Genomic DNA, 24,193 nt, shown 5'->3' with positions numbered 1-24,193 from the left:
GAGGTGCTTCATAACTCCTGTCAAACAGGATCTACCCATTTCTGTGACCATTGACTATAGAGTATTCCCTTTTCTTTCCTTATCTGCATGGGGATTTTTACTGTAATCATCCATTTTCTGCTGCACCATGTTTCTGGTCCATGAGGAAACCCAGTAAGTCTTGACACAAAAGGCTGCTGTGCATCTGCCAGGAACCTTGGAATTTCAACATGATACAATAATGGGATGCAGCTTTATGGGTGATGCAGGGAAGGAAGGGGGTTGCTTTCTCCAGACATTCCTACGTCATAGCCCAGTAGCATGGAAATCAACATTTGTGGCAATCCAGCTTAACCATGTGGACAAAGCAATGACCAAGGGGATGATACAGGTGCAAAATGGAAAGAGTCTCAGGTCCCTGGATGACCTGAGGATGTAGGTCAATCTGTCTAGTCTATACCATCCCTGATATCTTTTCTAAGCCATTTCATTTGGGGACTCTTGGTAGTGGTCACATACCATTTGTCCTAAAATGGCTAAATTCAAGGCTTTCCAAAGAATGACCCTAACATTCTTTTCCAAAGTTTCATTCCATGTTTCCACAAGTGGCTGGTATTCCACTTAAACCAACCTGTTTTGCATACTGCCCTTGATCACATCTTGCACGTTCCTCTTTCTGGACCTGCATTCATGTGATTGGTTTTTTGTTTTGTTTTGTTTTGTTTTATTTTTTACTCTTTTCTTGACTACCTGCTAGCTAAAATTCTTCTCATCTCATTTGATAGAATATCTTTTTTTAAAATAAATGTGTTAAGAATTTTTTTTAAGTTTGTAGACTCAGTTTTATCATGTAATTGACAGAAGGTCATACTAAGAATGCCTTATCTTTCCAACTTAGTTATAAGTTTCAAGAGGATAGAAATGGTGTCATATTTTATAGACCCATTTGACATTTATATCTCAGGCTTCAATAATTATTTGGTGGTTGATTACTTGTTGAATTGCCATGGCATCTCTCACCATCATATTGGATGAAAAAGTAATCCAGTAAAGTACCCATGATCACCTTAACCTGTCTTTTTAAAGAATTAGAATACTTTTATCCAAATGTCTTAATACAGATGCATGTCCCAATTCTGTCATAAGAAGAGGAGAGACTATTCATATTTTTTCTGTTATTCTGAATCAAACTATCAAAAGCTACCCTGTGTTAGATGCAGCATTATTCCATTTTAGAAATTTAAAGTGAAGATGATTGCTAATATGCCTCCTTTCTGTGCTTTTATTTTATTTTTTTGCATTGACAATATTCTGACAGATATGACAGATACAGTTGAGTTCAAGTTATCATGAAAATTTTCATATTTTGTGACTTTTCCACCCAGCTATCTTGGCTAGCTACATTGGTAGCTGAGGAGTTTACAGAACAAAAGTACAATATTGTTTTTACAAATTTGCTTTAGGTGGTAACATTTATTTTGCAAAAATAAAAAAGCATGCATATTTGAAATTGGAAGTACATGAATACCTCTTCTTCACATATCAAATTATACAATCATTAACTGCTAGTCTTTGTTGTACATTGTACAAGGGAATCTTCTACATTTTATTTGACTACTTCTCTTAACCTGACTCTCAAAACGTTAATTTTATGGCATTTGAGACCCTCACTACCAATATCAAAGCAGCATTAGTTTACCTGTATAGCATACATGTTTTTATGTGTTTGGTTTTGCACTAACTGCTCTACTGTTTACTATTTACTTCCTTTGGAAATATAACTGGTCACTCTGAGAATTTTTCGCAATTAAAAGAATTGAGACAATAGAATTTTATCCTCCAACACTTGTATGTTTAATCTTTGTGCCTTTTAGGGAGCAAAATCAATTTAGTAATCTATATTCCTTTTAGGCAGAATAGTGAAAGAGTGATGGTTTGTCCTCGTTTCTTCTCAGCAGCCAATAATTTACTTTCTAAAACACCTTCCTTTTCATTATTGTAATAATAATAAAAACAACAACAACAAATAAAAGAAAACATTATCCCTTTGGATTACCAAATCTCTCCCTTTTGCAGCTTCAAGATGGCTTTGAAAATGGCAAATATCTCCTCATTTCTGCTCCATCTCTAGCATTCTTGTGAGGTCTGTGGAATGACCAATAGCTTAGGAACTATGCTTATACTTAGGAACTGGCTTCTTTCATAGAAATACAAAAATTTGGTTCAGCTTTGACTAGCAAAGCTATGTAATTTGCCCCTTCAAAAGTAACATGTTGTTAATATGGTTCTGTAATTATCGTGACTAAAATGAAATTTGTGTTGTGAATTCAGTGCTCTTCTACCTCTCCTGTTCCACTCTACTATTTTTATTTTTGCGTATAAACATTCATTTTATAAATATATTATTCATAAAATATTTGATCAAACCAAAGTCTCCAAGTTAATTCTCAAACTATATCATTTATGTCCTATGTGAATGAAGTGGTATAGCATCTGTAATATAGGAACATTCTGCTCCACAAAAAAAATCTGGAAAATGTATTCGTTTATAGAATACTTTGAAATCTCAGAATTAAAAGCAGAAGGTGCTAAACATTTTGGTTTAACTTGATGCTATACTCTCCTAAATTATTTTATATCATCTGGGAAATAAAACCCTGAGATTAATTTTTTGTAAGAAGTACAAACAACCTGATTTTACATCCCTTAGTAGATATAATTTTACAATGTTTTAAAGCATTGTTAATTGATCTCAGCAGGATCATGCTTCATCTATTTGACTGAATAATTATGCTATTCTGCAGTCATGGTAGCTATTATTCCTTTCATTCAATTTTTTACGCGAATTTTCAAGGTCAGGTTTTTGTCCTGATATTTTGCAAGATATCTTGCCTTTCAGAACTATCCAAGTATGCCATACAATTTGGGAAATAAATTGTCTAGAGGCAAGTTTGTTTTAATAAGTTTATTAGTATTAATCACTTTGCTTTTTGTAACTTATTTGATAGAATTTTACTGAATTTCTCCAAGGAAAGCGTGACTTAAACTCTGTTCTCCTATAGTCCTTTATATATATTCTCGTGCAGAATTTAAATTGAATTTTACACATTTTCCTTCATTCTGCATTTGTCTTTATTCCATTAAGCTACAAAACATCATTTCCATATCTACTGCGCCTGGCATAGTGCTTGATATCTGATGTCTATCGATAGATGAAAGAATTAGTGAGTCCATGACATCTATAGGGAAGTTTTGTGAATTTGGTTTTACGAATCTTTTACCAATATGTCAGAATAGACCAGTAATTTCATTTATTGCTTGGAGAGGAATGATAGAATTGTTTCTTGACTAGATTACTACTTTACTGATTAATTTTAAGACATTAGGAATGATTTCATGTAATTAGCAATTAATGAAGATTTAATGCATATGGCCCTGCTTGTAGTAGATCATAACTTAACTATACCTAATTTAGATGCCTCAAATTCAGTGATTAATATTAATAAAGATGCAATTTATTGAGCTTATCATAATAATAGCTGCCATATATTGAATGTTGCTCAGTATATAAATGATTTTCATAAATATTTTATGTAATTATATCAACAGCTCTGTGAAATTTGGTTCTTATTTCCAAATAATCTATTCATACAACTCATTTTGGCTGGTCATATTTTTGGAAATTATTTAACATAATTATTCACATCCAATATGGGTAGTATTAAATTAGCTAATTTGCATGATATGTATCATGGATGTTTATAAAATTCTCTGCTAACATATTTTTAAATGTTTATTTTCAATTATTTGCTTTCAATCATTCTCTTCTTAGTTTACAGAACCCCGTAGACATTTAATGCTGGAAATAGTTTGCCTTTATAGTCATGAGACTATACATAAGATATGTATTTGCTACATGAACATATCTTTGCTCATTCTTTAAGAATAATTTTCCTAATTCCAGTTTCTACTCAGAAACATCCATACACCTGTGCTTACTGTATTGCCAAATATACTAGCTATTAAACTACTTTGATTCTTATTCTTTTCAATTTTGAATAGACTTCCTCTTAAGACCAATTAAGTTTCCTCAATGATATGCTTTCATTATAACCTATATGTTTCCTTTATCTCACTTGTCACATCAAAACTAATATTCTATATTCACATAGCTATGTCCTTTGGTTGTCACCAAACATAAACTCCATGAGGGCGGACCTATGCCAGTATTTTAAAAGAGTATATTCCCAGAACATTGTTCTTGATAGATCCTTAATAAACATTTGTGGAATGAATATCTCCCTTTCTTAATTGATTTCAAGGGTAGCTATATGCAATTGTGAAATTATGTGAGGCTTTTAAGTTAGAGAGAATTGGGCTTAGACCCCAGGTTAGATGGATGTTCTTGGGCCATTTACTTAATCTACCTGGGACTCAATTTCCCTTTCTGTACAATGGGGGAAGTCATAGATGGTTTTGGGTGTTTAGTGAGATGTAAATAGGAAAATGCCTAGAACAGCATATGGCACAGATAAGATATTCAAACAATGAAGGCTATTCGATTCTCAGATTGTGAACTCTTAGAAAGTAAAGGAGATGGTGTTGCTTTAAATGGAACATATCATAGAACAATGTGAATGGCACACTGTAGGAGTTGTTTTTTTATTATTTTTTTCAAACTATAGAAGTTTTAATGATGAAATTAGCTTGTATTATTTGCCTAGTAAATTATCTCTTTTGACTAATATTGGTGTGTTACTAAACTCTACCTTTTGTAAAATGATTGGAGTTTTTGATGCACTGTGGATTTTTCCCAAGGAATTTTACTGCTGTAAGTATTGACAACCCTTTGTACTATAGAATGGTTTATGTTGTCCCCAAGTCTTTACATTATTTGCCGATAATTACACTTGTGAGAAGAGAGGATGAATGAAATATACAGCTTTCAGGCAGAAAACAGATACATTTTAATTTCACTCAATCAAAAGTACTCCCGCAACCCATTTTAATCTTTGTATTAGGTAATAAAAATGTGATTTATCAGATTTTGTAATTGTTCTATTTTACTCACCTAAACCTTTTGATCATATATTAGTGCCATCAATATATTAGTGTCTGATATATTAGTGAAAGATCATTTTAGGGTATTCAGCAACTCTACTTTTGATAATTATTTGCTTCAGAAACACAACTGAATGTGTACGTTTGATAAATATATGAACCTTCTTTATTTATTGCTAGGCCTCTATTTTAAGAATCATTTTGTAAAGAATAAGCAAAATCATTCCGTATTATAAATACTGATTAGTTTATATTCTGCTTTACTGAACATTGTCAATGTGTCTTCATTTTCCCCTGAAATTCATACACTTGATTTGTTAGTAAAACAATGTCTACAAGTTTATTTAACCTAGCTATTTCTAAAACCCCTTTGTTTATTTAATAGTTAATATAATAAAAAGTTCAAATATATAGCCCTCTTTATTTAAAAAAATCAAGACTAAAAAGTAAATGTTAAATCAGAATGTAAGTTCCTTGATGGTGAAGAAGACAATTCCTCCAGTTAATAAAACCTCCTTCTTGGCTCTGCCAATTAAATGGACATAGAGATCTTAAAGAGATGTCCCAAATCCAAATTAATAGGTTGTGACAGGACCAAAAAAAAGAAAGAAAAAAGAATCCATAATCAATGTCTATAGAATTGGGATTTATTAAGAGAATGTGAACCCTTTTAACTGTCTTCATTGGTTACACATTCTGGAATAGTCTGAGTCATGATGGTGACAAACAATGACAAACAACAGCAGGAGTTTTCTTGAAGGAAAGAACCGGATGTGTTCTGGAAGTTTCTTCTTTGAGTTTCATTTTGAAGCAGTTTGAATTTTTATCTGTGTAATGATTTAGAAATAGTTCGGCCGCAAGGCAAAGAATGGATTGGGTAACCTAATAAGATCCTTCTTGTGTTATTATTCATTCACCCCTTTATGTATTTTCCATTTTTCCTTTAAAGACTTTGTTCTGGGTAATGTTTCTTCATTCATTTAAATCAAGGTTAAACCTGAATGTAACAATGATTCAGAGCTTTCTTCTCTGTTTCCTGCCCACACCCCCCACCTAACTGCTTCCTATGAAATAATTTGGAAACTACTTTCCTTCTAGATATATAACTTTATGATAATTGAAGTCCTGACCTTAATTATTTTTTAGGGAGTAGGGGAAAGGAATGAATTGATTCTAAGGCCACAAGTGGTAGTTTCATTAAAAGTATCTCCTTTGTTAAGGGAATTGAATTCTTATTCATATTATCAAAACTTATTAACCTCACAGTCTCTTGCACCAAACACTTCATCTATTAATCAAATGAATTTTCCAAAAATTAAATACTTCAAAATAAACTGCTGTTCATTTCAAAAAAGCATTTTTTAAAGAGATGCTCAAAATTCACAGACAATGAATGTGTTCTATATTTTCATAAGAATGTATTTATAGTATATGCCTTGGAGAAATAGCAGAGTGAAATATTAAAGATCATTAATAGTGGTCACTATCAGTTTAATCTTTTTCAAATATTAGTTTATGATGTATTATTAAATGCTGAGAAAACATATGGGGACAGTCTACTATTTAAGGAAAACACTTATAATTAGTAAATATTAGCCAAAGTCTTCATTTTCCATGGCTAAGAAATTTAAAATAATAAGTACTTTAAACTAAAAGTAAATACTTTCTAAAATATATCAAAAGTTTTATTAATGTTCTATTCTCAATAAATCTTTCATTGATTAAACTGTCCTCATTTAAAATTCATCAGTGTTCGTCTTTTCACTAGCACTGAAAAGTTTACAGAGCAAAATTAGTGTTTCTAAAAAAAAACCAAATTACTATAAGCCCATTATGAATAAAAGGACAAAATTTCATCTGTGTATAATTATTATGTATTATTATCCATAATTTTTGTATAGTTGCAGTTATATATTATGAACCATTTTGTATCTGATTTTTTACTTAATATTGTTATTAATATTTCAATATTACATTGGTTTATAATTGTTTTAATATAAAATGATAGCATATGGAACTTACTAACTAAACAAATAGAAAGATTATCAAGGCAAATAGAAATATATTTCATTTTTGCATTGCAATGCCTTTTTTCACTTTTATTTTTCAATAATTCTAACCTTATCATAAGTTGCAAAATAGTACACACCTCCCATGTACTCTTACTCAGCCTCCCTTAATGTTTCCTACTTTTGTAACTAGAGTACAATGCCAGAACTAGGAAATTAAGATTGTATAATATTATTAACAGTAGGCTTTAGTCAAATCAGAATACCTTTTAACTTATTTTTTTAATTTTTTGTATATTTATTGTTTAGAGTATAATAGAAATTTTAGAAAGCAATATAAGAGAAAATAATCCACTCACTAAAGTCTGTAAGTTCTGATCTTTTGACCTATTTTTTTTCAGTTATCTTCTTACCATTAGTTCATTTAAAGTAAAATAGATTTTTCTCTGAAATGAATATTATTTTTAAAGTCTCTTATATTGGTATATTTGTTTACTTTAAAGCAACAGGCAATAAAATAACAGGGTAATAGATAAATTACACTGATTTATCAGGCATTTCCAGAAGTTCTGTATATTGCTCTAATGAAAACTATACAGCAACTGTATGCATATATTATTATAATTCTTATTATACATCCAATGTTAAACAAATAATAGAGGTGGGACTGTAGCCCAAGTCTCTCTAACTTCAAAAATGTGGCCATTTCCCATTACACTAAACTTTTTCTCACTTAAGTGATAAAAAAAATAGTTTCCACTCAAGAAGTTTCTAGATAAGTGCTCTTGGTTTAGGGTTAGGTAGAAGCAGCAAAATAGTGGGGATGATACTGATGAAACCAGATTTGGTTCTTACTATGCTTTTAGAATAACTTTGAAGAAGTCGCTTAAATGCTTTGAACCTCAGGTTTACTTAACTATAAAATATAAGTAATACCAATTTCAAAGTTTACAATGAAGATTAAATAATATAGAATATCTAAAAAAATTTAGCACAAAGAATGACACATAGTACCTATCCAGTAAAATTTAGTTTCCTTCCCATACTTCTGTTAATATTTATTGAAACAAAAGACTGTTCCTTTTTGTGACTCCTCAAAGGAAAAGGGATATTTATATCTCTATATAATTTTATAAATCTAAAACATTAAAGTGTATACTAAAATAACTGTAAATTCTCTCTTCCCCTTTCTTCTATAGAATTGCAGAGTAGCTCTTGTGGAAACCCAGGAGTTCCGCCCAAAGGTGTATTATATGGTACAAGGTTTGATGTTGGGGACAAGATACGCTACAGTTGTGTGACTGGTTATATCCTTGATGGCCATCCTCAACTCACCTGCATAGCCAACTCAGTGAACACAGCCTCATGGGATTTTCCTGTTCCCATCTGTAGAGGTAAAAGATACTGATTTTATGCTGATTGAATATTTGCTTGATACAATCATAACATTTTAAATGTAAACATTATATACAACCATTACATTTATGAACCATTTTTGTTGTTTGCTTCTTCTATAGAATCTGAAGCTTTAAAAAATATATCTATCTATCTATATATATATATATATATATAACATATACTACATGACAAATATCAGAAATACTTTCTAACATATGACGTTACCTGTGAAATTAAATAGTAAAATGCATCTCTATCATTATGTGTATGTGTGTGTGTGTGTGTATATTAACGCATATATTGTATGTGTTTCTACACCTTTGTATTTATATTGGGAAACCATATGAAGCTGTTGTTTAGAAATTTAATTAGGCTGTTGAAGTAATTTTCACTGAGAATGATTGATTGGCTCAATGAAATTTTAAAGATTTGGGACAGAGAAATTAGCATGGGATTTTGTGAAATTAAAAAGTAAAGAAAATACAGTTTTCTACAGATAAAGATTATTTGTTTTATGGGTAAATGCAATAATATACTAATGTGGATAAAGGTTAATGTAATAAAAACTGACAGACACGTGGAGGTTAAAAGGGTAAGTGCATAGATGAATGCTTCTACAAAAAAAATATCTGGAGATTGTCGTTTTCTCTCTAGGCTTTCTTTCCTAAAAAATCAAAAGATAAATGAATTGTACCATATTTGACATGTGTTTTTGTAATTCTTCTATGGATAGGAGGTAGAAATGTCCAATTGCCGATCTAAATAAATGACTTAATAGCTTCGTCCCAAACATGTGGCTGTAAATTCATGCAATAGGAACACGTGGATGTCAGACATTGCTAACTTCTTATCCCAATGTTAATACAGGCTCTTTCAGCTACCTTGGACAAATCACATCAACAATCTTAGACTCATTTATTTCTTTAAATCTATGGAAACAATAAAGATTATCTGTTCCATTTGTTGTGAGATAAGATAGCCCTTACCTAACACTTAGTAAACTATCTACCATAATTGACATTATTTCAATATTAGTTCCTTTTGCTGCTACTCTTTCTAGTATTGAAGCTACCACTACTTTTGCTTTTATTACTACTGCTGATGCTGATGCTCCTGCTATGACTACTGTTATTATTTATTAATTTGAGCACTTACAATGCAATCTGCACTTTATAAGCATTGTCGTATTTCAATGTCACAATATTGAAACAGATGTTTGGAGGTTTCAAAATAATTGTGCAAGTTATTCAGCTAGTAGACATCAAGAACTATGAAGAGTCTAAGTTTTACTCTACTTGCAGCTTTGCAAGTTTTTCTGCCCATTTCTTGGAAGATAGTGTATTAAACAAAACTCCTGTGTCAGAAATGAAGGACAGTGTAGTACTCAAAGCAATTTCAGGAGCCAGAGTATCAACATTTGTTCTTGCTCCCCAAACCATAATTCTCAGTGTGAGATGATACCTGCATACATAGTGAGTTTTGTATTATAGGACAGGAATCGTGAGCTTAGGGAACCTGAATCTTTTCTTTTTTTTTTTTTTTTTTTTTTTTTTACAAATAACTGATATCTTTTTTTTTTTCATATTTCTTTTTTTTTTATTAATTAAAAAAAGAATTAACAAAACAATTAGAAATCATTCCAATCTACATGTACAATCAGTAATTCTTAATAACATCACATAGTTGCATATTCATCATTTCTTAGTACATTTGCATCGATTTAGAAAAAGAAATAAAAAGACAACAGAATAAGAATTAAAACAATAATAGAAAGAAAAAAAAACAAAAAAAACAAAAACAAAAAACCTATACCTCACATGCAGCTTCATTCAGTGTTTTAACATAATTGCATTACAATTGGGTAGTATTGTGCTGTCCATTTCTGAGTTTTTATATCCAGTCCCGTTGTACAGTCTGTATCCCTTCATCTCCAATTATCCCTTCTCTTTTTTTTTTTTTTTTTAATTAACGGAAAAAAAGAAATTAACCCAACATTTAGAGATCATACCATTCTACACATGCAATCATTAATTCTTAACATCATCACATAGATGCATGATCATCATTTCTTAGTACATTTGCATTGGTTTAGAAGAACTAGCAACATAACCGAAAAAGATATAGAATGTTAATATAGAGAAAAAAATAAAAGTAATAATAGTAAAATCAAAACAAAACAAAACAAAACAAAACAAAAACCTATAGCTCAGATGCAGCTTCATTCAGTGTTTTAACATGATTACTTTACAATTAGGTATTATTGTGCTGTCCATTTTTGAGTTTTTGTATTTAGTCCTGTAGCACAGTCTGTATCCCTTCAGCTTCAATTACCCATTGTCTTACCCTGTTTCTAACTCCTGCTGAAATCTGTTACCAATGACATATTTCAAGTTTATTCTCGAATGTCCGTTCACATCAGTGGGACCATACAGCATTTGTCCTTTAGTTTTTGGCTGGATTCACTCAGCATAATATTCTCTAGGTCCATCCATGTTATTACATGGTTCATAAGTTTATCTTGTCTTAAAGCTGCATAATATTCCATCGTATGTATATACCACAGTTTGTTTAGCCACTCTTCTGTTGATGGAGATTTTGGCTGTTTCCATCTCTTTGCAATTGTAAATAATGCTGCTATAAACATTGGTGTGCAAATGTCCGTTTGTGTCTTTGCCCTTAAGTCCTTTGAGTAGATACCTAGCAATGGTATTGCTGGGTCGTATGGCAATTCTATATTCAGCTTTTTGAGGAACCGCCAAACTGCCTTCCACAGTGGTTGCACCCTTTGACATTCCCACCAACAGTGGATAAGTGTGCCTCTTTCTCCGCATCCTCTCCAGCACTTGTCATTTTCTGTTTTGTTGATAATGGCCATTCTGGTGGGTGTGAGATGATATCTCATTGTGGTTTTGATTTGCATTTCTCTAATGGCCAGGGACATTGAGCATCTCTTCATGTGCCTCTTGGCCATCCGTATTTCCTCTTCTGAGAGGTGTCTGTTCAAGTCTTTTTCCCATTTTGTAATTGGGTTGGCTGTCTTTTTGTTGTTGAGATGAACAATCTCTTTATAAATTCTGGATACTAGACCTTTATCTGATATATCATTTCCAAATATTGTCTCCCATTGTGAAGGCTGTCTTTCTACTTTCTTGATGAAGTTCTTTGATGCACAAAAGTGTTTAATTTTGAGGAGTTCCCATTTATTTATTTCCTTCTTCAGTGCTCTTGCTTTAGGTTTAAGGTCCATAAAACCGCCTCCAATTGTAAGATCCATAAGATATCTCCCAACATTTTCCTCTAACTGTTTTATGGTCTTAGACCTAATGTTTAGATCTTTGATCCATTTTGAGTTAACTTTTGTATAGGGTGTGAGAGATGGGTCTTCTTTCATTCTTTTGCATATGGATATCCAGTTCTCTAGGCACCATTTATTGAAGAGACTGCTCTGTCCCAGGTGAGTTGGCTTGACTGCCTTATCAAAGATCAAATGTCCATAGATGAGAGGGTCTATATCTGAGCACTCTATTCGATTCCATTGGTCGATATATCTATCTTTATGCCAATACCATGCTGTTTTGACCACTGTGGCTTCATAATATGCCTTAAAGTCAGGCAGCGCGAGACCTCCAGCTTCGTTTTTTTTCCTCAAGATGTTTTTAGCAATTCGGGGCACCCTGCCCTTCCAGATAAATTTGCTTATTGGTTTTTCTATTTCTGAAAAATAAGTTGTTGGGATTTTGATTGGTATTGCATTGAATCTGTAAATCAATTTAGGTAGGATTGACATCTTAACTATATTTAGTCTTCCAATCCATGAACACGGTATGCCCTTCCATCTATTTAGGTCTTCTGTGATTTCTTTTAGCAGTTTTTTGTAGTTTTCTTTATATAGGTTTTTTGTCTCTTTAGTTAAATTTATTCCTAGGTATTTTATTCTTTTAGTTGCAATTGTAAATGGGATTCGTTTCTTGATTTCCCCCTCAGCTTGTTCATTACTAGTGTATAGAAACGCTACAGATTTTTGAATGTTGATCTTGTAACCTGCTACTTTGCTGTACTCATTTATTAGCTCTAGTAGTTTTGTTGTGGATTTTTCTGGGTTTTCGACGTATAGTATCATATCGTCTGCAAACAGTGATAGTTTTACTTCTTCCTTTCCAATTTTGATGCCTTGTATTTCTTTTTCTTGTCTAATTGCTCTGGCTAGAACCTCCAACACAATGTTGAATAATAGTGGTGATAGTGGACATCCTTGTCTTGTTCCTGATCTTAGGGGGAAAGTTTTCAATTTTTCCCCATTGAGGATGATATTAGCTGTGGGTTTTTCATATATTCCCTCTATCATTTTAAGGAAGTTCCCTTGTATTCCTATCTTTTGAAGTGTTTTCAACAGGAAAGGATGTTGAATCTTGTCGAATGCCTTCTCTGCCTCAATTGAGATGATCATGTGATTTTTCTGCTTTGATTTGTTGATATGGTGTATTACATTAATTGATTTTCTTATGTTGAACCATCCTTGCATACCTGGGATGAATCCTACTTGGTCATGATGTATAATTCTTTTAATGTGTTGTTGGATACGATTTGCTAGAATTTTATTGAGGATTTTTGCATCTGTATTCATTAGAGAGATTGGTCTGTAGTTTTCTTTTTTTGTAATATCTTTGCCTGGTTTTGGTATGAGGGTGATGTTGGCTTCATAGAATGAATTAGGTAGTTTTCCCTCCACTTCGATTTTTTTGAAGAGTTTGAAGAGAATTGGTACTAATTCTTTCTGGAACATTTGGTAGAATTCACATGTGAAGCCATCTGGTCCTGGACTTTTCTTTTTAGGAAGCTTTTGAATGACTAATTCAATTTCTTTACTTGTGATTGGTTTGTTGAGGTCATCTATGTCTTCTTGAGTCAAAGTTGGTTGTTCATGTCTTTCCAGGAACCCGTCCATTTCCTCTAAATTGTTGTATTTATTAGCGTAAAGTTGTTCATAGTATCCTGTTATTACCTCCTTTATTTCTGTGAGGTCAGTAGTTATGTCTCCTCTTCCATTTCTGATCTTATTTATTTGCATCCTCTCTCTTCTTCTTTTTGTCAATCTTGCTAAGGGCCCATCAATCTTATTGATTTTCTCATAGAACCAACTTCTGGCCTTATTGATTTTCTCTATTGTTTTCATGTTTTCAATTTCATTTATTTGTGCTCTAATCTTTGTTATTTCTTTCCTTTTGCTTGCTTTGGGGTTAGCTTGCTGTTCTTTCTCCAGTTCTTCCAAATGGATAGTTAATTCCTGAATTTTTGCCTTTTCTTCTTTTCTGATATAGGCATTTAGAGCAATAAATTTCCCTCTTAGCACTGCCTTTGCTGCGTCCCATAAGTTTTGATATGTTGTGTTTTCATTTTCATTCGCCTCGAGGTATTTGCTAATTTCTCTTGCAATTTCTTCTTTGACCCAGTCGTTGTTTAGGAGTGTGTTGTTGAGCCTCCACGTATTTGTGAATTTTCTGGCACTCTGCCTATTATTGATTTCCAACATCATTCCTTTATGGTCCGAGAAAGTGTTGTGTAAGATTTCAATCTTTTTAAATTTGTTAAGACTTGCTTTGTGACCCAGCATATGGTCTATCTTTGAGAATGATCCATGAGCACTTAAGAAAAAGGTGTATCCTGCTGTTGTGGGATGTAATGTCCTATAAATGTCTATTAAGTCTAGTTCATTTATAGTAATATTCAGATTCTCTATTTCTTTGTTGATCCTCTGTCTAGATGTTCTGTCCCTTGATGAGAGTGGTGAGTTGAAGTCTCCAACTATTATGGTATATGAGTCTATTCCCCTTTTCAGTGTTTGCAGTATATTCCTCACGTATTTTGGGGCATTCTGATTCGGTGCGTAAATATTTATGATTGTTATGTCTTCTTGTTTAATTGTTCCTTTGATTAGTATATAGTGTCCTTCTTTGTCTCTTTTAACTGTTTTACATTTGAAGTCTAATTTGTTGGATATTAGTATAGCCACTCCTGCTCTTTTCTGGTTGTTATTTGCATGAAATATCTTTTCCCAACCTTTCACTTTCAACCTATGTTTATCTTTGGGTCTAAGATGTGTTTCCTGTAGACAGCATATAGAAGGATCCTGTTTTTTAATCCATTCTGCCAATCTATGTCTTTTGATTGGGGAATTCAGTCCATTGACATTTAGTGTTATTACTGTTTGGATAATATTTTCCTCCAACATTTTGCCTTTTGTATTATATATATCATATCTGATTTTCCTTCTTTCTACACTCTTTTCCATATCTCTCTCTTCTGTCTTTTTGTATCTGACTCTAGTGCTCCCTTTAGTATTTCTTGCAGAGCTGGTCTCTTGGTCACAAATTCTTTCAGTGACTTTTTGTCTGAGAATGTTTTAATTTCTCCCTCATTTTTGAAGGATAATTTTGCTGGATATAGGAGTCTTGGTTGCCAGTTTTTCTCTTTTAGTATTTTAAATATATCATCCCACTGTCTTCTAGCTTCCATGGTTTCTGCTGAGTAATCTACACAAAGTCTTATTGGGTTTCCCTTGTATGTAATGGATTGTTTTTCTCTTGCTGCTTTCAAGATCTTCTCTTTCTCTTTGACCTCTGACATTCTAACTAGTAAGTGTCTTGGAGAACGCCTATTTGGGTCTAATCTCTTTGGGGTGCGCTGCACTTCTTGGATCTGTAATTTCAGGTCTTTCATAAGAGTTGGGAAATTTTCAGTGATAATTTCTTCCATTAGTTTTTCTCCTCCTTTTCCCTTCTCTTCTCCTTCTGGGACACCCACAACACGTATATTTGTGCGGTTCATATTGTCCTTGAGTTCCCTGATACCCTGTTCAAATTTTTCCATTCTTTTCCCTATAGTTTCTGTTTCTTTTTGGAATTCAGATGTTCCATCCTCCAAATCACTAATTCTATCTTCTGTCTCTTTAAATCTATCATTGTAGCTATCCATTATTTTTTCTATGTTTGCTACTTTATCCTTCACTTCCATAAGTTCTGCGATTTGTTTTTTCAGTTTTTCTATTTCTTCTTTATGTTCAGCCCATGTCCTCTTCATGTCCTCCCTCAATTTATCGATTTCATTTTTGAAGAGGTTTTCCATTTCTGTTCGTATATTCAGCCTTAGTTGTCTCAGCTCTTGTGTCTCATTTGAGCTATTGGTTTGTTCCTTTGACTGAGCCATATTCTCAATCTTTTGAGCGTGGACAGTTATCTTCTGCTGCTGGCGTCTGGGCATTTATTCAGATTTCTCTTGGTGTTGGACCCAGCAAGGTTGTAATATTTTTCTGTGAAATCTCTGGGTTCTGTTTTTCTTATTCTGCCCAGTAGGTGGCGCTCGTGGCACACGTTTGTCTGCGGGTCCCACCAGTAAAAGGTGCTGTGGGACCTTTAACTTTGGAAAACTCTCGCAGTCCTGGGGGTTCACTAGCCGAAGCGGCTTGAGCCGGCCCGGGGTCCAAACGCAGGGAGGGTGTCCGAACTCAGGGAGGGTTGCTGGTCGCCGCAGCCAGGGAAAGAGCCCGTCCGAATTTCCTAGTCGGCCCTGGGCAACAAGCATGGCGGGAGGGCGCCAGCGGCAGCGGCCCGCCCGAGAGAGTGCACGTTCCCCGGGAGTCACGGGGTCACCGTTCTCCGCGGCCTGGGAGTTTCCGATCCAATTCTCTCAGTTGGTCCGGGGGCTGCGCGTGGTGTGGGCGCCAGTCGCCTTGGTTTCAGGGGACCACCTCTCCAATTCTCCCAGCCGGCCCGGGAAGGGGGAAGGGAGTAACTCCGGCCGCTTGCCACCCCGCCCGGTAAGGCCCGCGCGCCTCGGCGATCTCACCCGAGCTGCTTCTCTCAGCCAGCCAGCTGTTCCAGGATGGGGTACGCTGTCTTTTTTATCTCTGTTGTGGCTTTGGGCGCTTTCTGTATCGTTTCTACTCCCCTAGTAGGTGTCCTGGAGAAGAAACTAAGATCCACGCGTCTTACTAAGCCGCCATCTTCCCAATAACTGATCTGAATCTTTTCTAATATGCAGTTAACAAGCATGCCTGACCCTTGCTCTGGAGGGAAACGACATATCACACCAAGCTGTAAGCACACTTGCCCATTGCTCTGTTAAAAGACACTATTTCTATTCTCCAAGGCTAAAATAATCTGGAATGAAGGGCGATCAGCACCTCTGTTCACAATGTGTGCAGAAACATGAGTGTTCCCTAGGGATTGTCTCTTAATGGTAAATGAGGGTTGGAGAGGGGCTGGGGCGGGGGTGGGTGGTTGGGGAGGAACACCAGGTTCAACCTAGTTCTATCTGATTCCAGAGCCTGAGGGTCTAAACACCTTGACATTTCATTGATTGGCATCTCTCTTCAGAAAGATTTAGTATAGTGAGAGGGAATGGAGTTATATACATGAATGTGCCAAAAGACATGCAGTCATTTTTTTAAGGCACAACCCTTCCTAAAGATTAAAAGAACTTGTTAATATATTTAAGACCAAGTAATTAAGGTGCATTTTTGAGAGGGTTTCAATGGAGCATTCCAAACACTATCTGGAAATTAATCTCCATCATGGGGCTTCTTATTCTCTGTCCCTGTTACTCACTGGGGCCTTTGAACAAACATTGTATTGTTTTGGAAACTATCTTTTTAGCTATAAAACTATTAAGAAATACCAAAATCACAGTACTGTTTGAGTTAATGTGACAATATATATAAAATGCCAGGTCCTTGCTAAGTTATTAATGTTAGCTCCATCTTCCCAGTTTTTCTTAGCACTTATTACCATCTTCTCCCTAAATAAAAGACATTTAGTCAAAAGGGACCAATTTGAAATAAATGATACACAGTACTCTTATATCCAAAGTCTAACCTTAAAACCAACATTTCCGTTTGCTGCTGCTTTTGATGTTGTTGTTTTCCACAGAATATATACTACTTCCCTACTCCCTGTTCCAAAGTCCCTTCAAGTTATTTCCTTTGACTTCCACTCTAACCTCTTACAGATTTTCACCTACCAAAAAGCGGTATCCACTATTTTTAAAAATACTGCTTCCTCAACTTCTGTCTACAAAACCCACTTTCTCTTCTCTTCTCCTTATCCATACAACTAATGGATAATTTTTTTTTCATTTAAGAGTGATGATTAAGAGCCTATCTTCTGCAAAGCATTATGTCATCTTCTGAGGATCAAAAGATGACTAAGAAACCATTCCTGCCGGTCTAGTAGAGCAGATTGCAATGTAATCAAGCAATTAAAATAATGTGTTGCTTGCTTTAATAGAAATGTCTGTAGAGTGTGCTGGGCACGTTGATAAGGAAAGTATGCATCTGTTCCATTTGAGTGAAGAAAGCTCAGGGAGGGACGCTGCTTTAAGAGAACATTTCAAAGAGCACTTGCTAAAAATAGAAGACATAGGGAACAAGAACAATTTGAATGAGTCTATAATTCATATAGAAAGTGCATATTTTACTTTCCAGCCTCAAAAGTGGTTCTCATATATTACTAATATTCACTGACTTAAAGGTCCATGAAGTTATGCTTCACAGAGCACATGATCTACTTTTCTAAGGAGAATTTATCTCCCACCAGCCAAATTTCTATAAAAACTTAAAGAATAAAGGAAGAAGGTAGTTGAAATTTTTGTGATTATATTCTGTTTGAAAAAAAAGAGACAGGAGACTATTCAATCCATGCTTTCCCCCCTCCGCTCTTTGTCACTTGATAGCATACTGATTCTTTAATTTATAACTTTGCAGGGGGCTGATAACTCTGTAATGATCTGCTTATTGCATTCCCTGGAGTTCATAGAGAATCTCTCTTTGATGAAACCCTTGCTTTCAGAGAGTTCTTTTGATGCTGCCTAACAATGATAGTTTAATTAAGAAAAATGAATGCCATGTTCACCTAGAGGGCACGTTGCATGGGTTTTTGAGTTTGTTCACAGGCAGGATGAACTTTATCAACACCATCTGCTAGAAGAAGGCAACTTACTGCCTGGTGCTGGGGTAAGCGATACCCTATACAAACTGAAAGTAATTCTTCTGCTCTAATGCTGGAATGAAAATACCTGGCACACCTGCCTTTTCTGCATACCCCTCCTATGACAGACATTACCATAGCATTCATTCCCACTGAGCCTTGATGTAGCCTCAATCCAGTGTTCCCAACACTCCTTGCTAATTAAGAGCAGTTGACACACATGGTGAAATGGATATGTCATACCGTGATTAAATATTCTAGAATTTATAACGGTATTTCATATTCAGAATGGCATTTTGATATATGCACATCGTAGGACAAACTTCTACAAGTGTATGTAAAAGTGACACATAAATTAGAGTTCTGTAAATACACCTGACCTAGAGCTACATCTTTTTTTTTTTGTAAAACTCAATTTGATGCAAGAATTTACATCTTAAGATTTAAGAGGCTAATCATGTAAAATTTAAGACTGCATTAGGAGTGTACAGAGTTTGTGTTAACTAGGGAAAATTTTTAAAGGGTGTTGTGTTGACTGGATGATTTGATTGTATTACAGCCAAAAGTAATCTGAGGGTTTAGGGAAAGCACTAATCACAAAGGATGTGATTCTGCAAAATGTTGATGGAGTTTATTTTGATCTGACAGGTGAGATCCTGGTGAAGACTGAAGTGTCAGAGATATCAATAGCATATAGTCAATCTGTGCTATGCTATGTGACCTAAGCCAGATTCTGACAGCACAGATAAGAAAAAAGCCTAATGAGGGAACTGTTTCCTCTGACAAAATGAAACAAATGACAATTAGTCAAATTAGCAATAAGGAGTGAAACTGGTCTTCCAAAGTTTATTCTTGCAAATAAGACTGCCTTCCACTGCAACACTGTGGATAAAATGGCTGATGAACAAAGAGCAGTACCTTATTAGATCAGAACAATAATTGTATTCCCTTATTAACAGCCTTGATCAAGACTCCTAGATAAAAACCCAACAGCAAAATATGTAATAATGTGGCTGAGTAATTTAAAAACAGTTAAAGAAGGGGAAGAAAAAGAAAGCGTTAGCCAGATGTTTTCTATATGCAAATTATACCAAAACGCCTCCAAATCAGTAGTGATTTCTAATTAGAGGTTAGAAGTTAAAAACCTAGTAGTGGGTATATAAAAAAAGTAATTCTTGTAAAAGAAACATTGCTGAGAATGGTGTAAGGAGGATAATTTAAGAATGTTTATTGTATTTATATGACACATGCTCAGTGTTCTGGAAATCATCTAAAAAAAGGCATTTTTAGGTTACATATAAAAAACAGAATATATAAGTATAGGAAATGAATGTAAGGAAAATAAGTATAGGAAAACAAAAAATGTCATTTAATATATGTATACCATGACTTAATTGTAGATGCATAAAATCTTGAGATGTCATAGTCAGAATATATTGAATTAAGAATAGACAAGATTGAGAAAATCTGAGTTTAAAACAATGAAGAAACCTGGTAAAAAAATTTTTATTAAATTTAAAACCAATACACATAAATAACATAGCGCCATGTTTCTATTCATTTCCAAAATAGTATTTAAACATAATAATGAACTGCAAATTGGAAAAAATAAAATAAATTCAATCTTGAGGTTTTCAGTACTAGATCAAAACAGCACCTAGCTACTTCTATGCCCTATTACATTACTTTCTAATGTTCTTTTAAAGCTAGAATCTGTTGCTCTTTTTTCAATTTTAAAGTATGATAAAGAAAGCCTTTTCAACTGTCTTTTCTTTTTTCTTCAAATAAACTCTTAAAGAGTAGAATGCTCTATTTGGACTCCCTGAATCATAGAGTTTAGTGTTAATGGTAAACTGCTTCATACCAAAGAAACAAAGAACTCAAATTCACTTTGAAAACCAAGTGTCATGAGCCACTCATTAATTCTTTCTGTGGACTGGTGCTTTAATGGTTTGATTTGGTTTGTTTTCAAAGGTGTTATTTTAAATGTTGTCTCAGGAAATGTTTTTAGCAAAGACATTGAGTGTCTCCACCACATTTGCCATTATTATCTGAGCAGTGGTATATGGACACAGCATATTGTTTTCATTTAACACTATCATTTCGCATAAAGGGATCTGTTCTCTTTATATGAACAGCTATATTTGAGCCTAATGAGGCAAACAAGTTGTGCGTGTCTTTTAATAACAAGCAAGTTAAGTATGAATCATTTGATAACAGGGTTATATAGTGTCACCTCACAAAGCCTGCCAGCAAAATTCCAGTAATGTCAGGCCACAGAGCAGAATTTACAACTGTGACGGGTCCCTAACTACTTCTTCCTCACTCCCAGGAAAATGCAGGCTTTTTCATAAACAATCAGGGCAGTATTCAATTGCTCTGTCAGGTACCCCAATCTTGTTTTCAAAAGTACATTTGTGTGATAAAATGATGAACATGCCCTGATTAAATTCTGTCAGTATATCCAGCATAATAAAGGGCACGTGATTGTCCTTCAGGGCAGATCTGTGGGTTGATTGAACCTTCTGCCCATATTATCTGAGTGTATTTTTTCTTATGTAATAAATAATTTTACTTATCTTAGAATATTGTAATGATTAGAGATTAGATTAAATGAGATGGTATTTTCAAATCTATGTACATAGTGTCTGGAACATAGAAGATACACAGAATTTACTAATTGAATCAGATTATATTAATGTTTTAAAACATCATGCAGAAATAATACCACTTACTGTACTATATATGTATTTAGCAGTTTTTAAATATGTTTGACAGTAAATATATTCCTGGGTCCCCAAAATAATGTAGAATATGTTAAAAATAAGAGAGTGACGAATTCTGGAAAGTGCGGACTCTTGATGAAAGCCTTAATTTGCTTTTCTGCTCTGTTACTGATTTGTAGAACCCTAGTCTGGATACTTAACTTCCCTGGCCTTGATTTTTCATCTGTATAATGGCAACAGTTCAACTACGTTATAATTTTATGTTGAGGGTTATGTTAGATAATATATGTAAAATGCTAATGTATAGTATTCAATAGTAGCATTGACTACCTTATTTCTATCATCATTAATCAAACAGAGGAGAAACACTGTAAAATATATCTGTAATGATATACTTTTGAATATGACAATAGCATTAAGACATGGAATATTTAAAAACTGATAAGACATAGAGTGGATATATTTCAGTTCTAGAACCATACAGGGAATGGAATTCATTGTTCTGAGATTTGTGGTTAAGGAGAGCTTTAAGCCCTACATTAGACTAATAAATTAATGAGGTTGGGATCAGCAAGTTTTTATCAAGGATAACAGAGCATTTTTAGTTACTCGTTTATGGAAGCTCTCAAATTTGAAGTATATTAAATAATTAAACTGATATCTATTGAGAGGTCGCTATGCATGATGCCGTACTGCTAAGAATATTGAAGGATAAAATCAGAGCTCTGGATGTCGTTAAAATCATAGTTCATTGTATACGGGAATTTTGTATTTGGAAGATGACCTAATTGGTGACCTGGGTTATCACCCAGATTATTGTCCTCTAATTACATGAAAAACACAGAATAGTGCTCGTGTATAAGCCAGTAAGTACTGGCTTTCCGTGTGTGAACTTATGTTTAGAAAAGAATATTAAGGCCTCCTATGCTCACTATTTAATTAGTCTTTGTTCTGCTGTTGCAACTAATAGTCAGCCAAGTTTTAACATTCAACTCACACAATATTTCCCCATTCTGCATTTATGAATTGTGTTTTCCTCCATTCAGGAAGCTACTTACTGTTTTTTTTTTATCCTTTTCCATCAAATAATAGTAATTCAAACATTTATATTTACTTTTTATTATTTTACTTTTTGTTGTTGCTGTGGTTGTTTCTATTTGTTTCTTTATTTTTTTATTTCATTTTATTTTATTTTTGTATTGGCTTACTTTTTTCTCCAAGTTTTTGTTCCTTCATCCACCATTCTTAATAATCCATTTTCTTTAACCAAAAAAGGGCGTTAAATCTGTACATTTTCGTATTATATGTTATGATGATAAATATATTTTTATTCTACAGATATTTTTTCCTTAATTGAATTCAATTAAGTCATTCAACTAAGGAAAATAAATTGCACAGAACTTTTCTAGGAATTTCTGTGCAATTCCTAGAAAAAAATACATGGTGTGTATTTTGATAAAAACAAAAATCATTCTCTGTTTGAGGCAAAGACTTGATTATTTATGCCTATTCCATTTAACTTTGAGCCATACGATTAAATTGAGATGTATTTATTTATCATTTGTTTGTTTTACAAGATGAAGAATTTAAAAACATTTGTTCTAAACTCAACATCCAGATGTTTTATAGAAAGCTTATATTTTTGAAAAAGATATATATATATATATATATATATATATATATATATATATAAAAGTTCTGTAATGTTGCTCCCAAAATAATTTCTTAAACATTAAGCAATACTCATTAATAAAACTTTATTTAATAAAATTTAGAAAGAAAATTATATTAAGCAATACTTATTTCTAAAACCATATTCCACAAAATTTAGAAAATTATATTATTTTAGTGCTCAAAAGAGCAGTGGAAAAAAAGGGCACTATAGATAAAAATGACTTTAAAAAATGATTTTAAAAAAAAGATGGACCATGCTTAGTCAAAATATATTGACAACTTCTGAATTCCCTCTGGTAAAATAGACTGTTCAATGTATAATAGGCACATTGAAAAGCAATCATCACACTTCCTGCTAAGGGACAAAGTCAGTGAACCACAGCAATGATCATTTGGTATTCTTGTACTCTTTATAAAGTCACTCTTCCAAAGACGAAGCAAAGTAATTTACGATAAATGAATGGAGGAAAGGAACTGGTAGTCCACCAAAGATATTGAGTCATGCCATGTGACGCGTATTTTAGTGAATTAACTCCATGTGAAAAGTCCCTTGCTTTTCTTGTGCCAAGAGACCACAGTGATAAGAATTTTTATTGGAGTCTAACTAGAGGGTCACTTTTATTACCTGGAAATTTTGAACAGAAGGCCATTTTTGGGCCTGACTCTTACTCCTTCCTGCAGATTTATTGTTCACCCACTAAATTAGGTAGTTACATAAATGATGTGTGTGGCTGAGCCATTCAGTTAATAAAGGAGGGAAAAATCTAAATCCTGAAACTTGGATACCTTCAGCAGCTCTATTTGTTATATTGCTGAATATTTTTCCATAATCGACTTCAAGGAAGATGGTGAAATAGGATAGGCTGAGTTCTCCCCTATACCATGGAACAACTAGAGAAAGGACAGAAAATGACTTGGACACTGGTTCCAGGGTATGAATGACTAGAGTGGGAGTTCTACATTATATATGGAGGACCTAGATGAAAAAGCAGGGAAACTCCACTTGAGAGAATGGGGTGAGTTTACTCAGTCCTGACTGCACATGGGGCAGGCTGCGATGTGAAGGCCAGAGCAGATGCTGAAGGAGTTGTGTGCTCCTGCACTCCCACCCTCACTGCCAGCTGGGGAGATCTTCCCTCTCAGCTCCGCAGCCAGGAGCTCCCATGTGGGAACCCAGAATCCAGAAGCAGACTTGGTTTACCTATGCACAGAAACCTTGCGGTGAACAGTACCTACTCCCTATCCCTGAGAAAGGCTGTAGTGGGTACCTGGTTTTGCCTAGGTAGGAGCAATGGATGCAGGTCCAAGCCTTTCTGACACCTGGCTAGTGAAAGAGACACTCTGGGTCCTGCTCCTTTTATACTTT

At 34.0% G+C, this 24,193-nt stretch overlaps 1 protein-coding gene across 1 annotated transcript in view; it reads left to right on the top strand.

Moving 5' to 3' along the window:
- CSMD3 (CUB and Sushi multiple domains 3) overlaps positions 1-24,193 on the top strand; it is a 1,056,828-nt gene that overhangs the window by 126,964 nt on the left and 905,671 nt on the right. Inside the window, exon 4 of the mRNA XM_077163312.1 lies at positions 8,249-8,443. Coding sequence (XP_077019427.1) covers positions 8,249-8,443 — 195 coding nt within the window. The remainder of the gene's footprint in view (positions 1-8,248; positions 8,444-24,193) is intronic.

The sequence above is a fragment of the Tamandua tetradactyla genome, chromosome 6, assembly GCF_023851605.1.
Source record: "Tamandua tetradactyla isolate mTamTet1 chromosome 6, mTamTet1.pri, whole genome shotgun sequence".
In the NCBI taxonomy this organism is placed as follows: Eukaryota; Metazoa; Chordata; class Mammalia; order Pilosa; family Myrmecophagidae; genus Tamandua; species Tamandua tetradactyla.
Note: the sequence above shows the minus strand (reverse complement) of the source record. Positions and strands in the feature narration are given on the sequence as shown.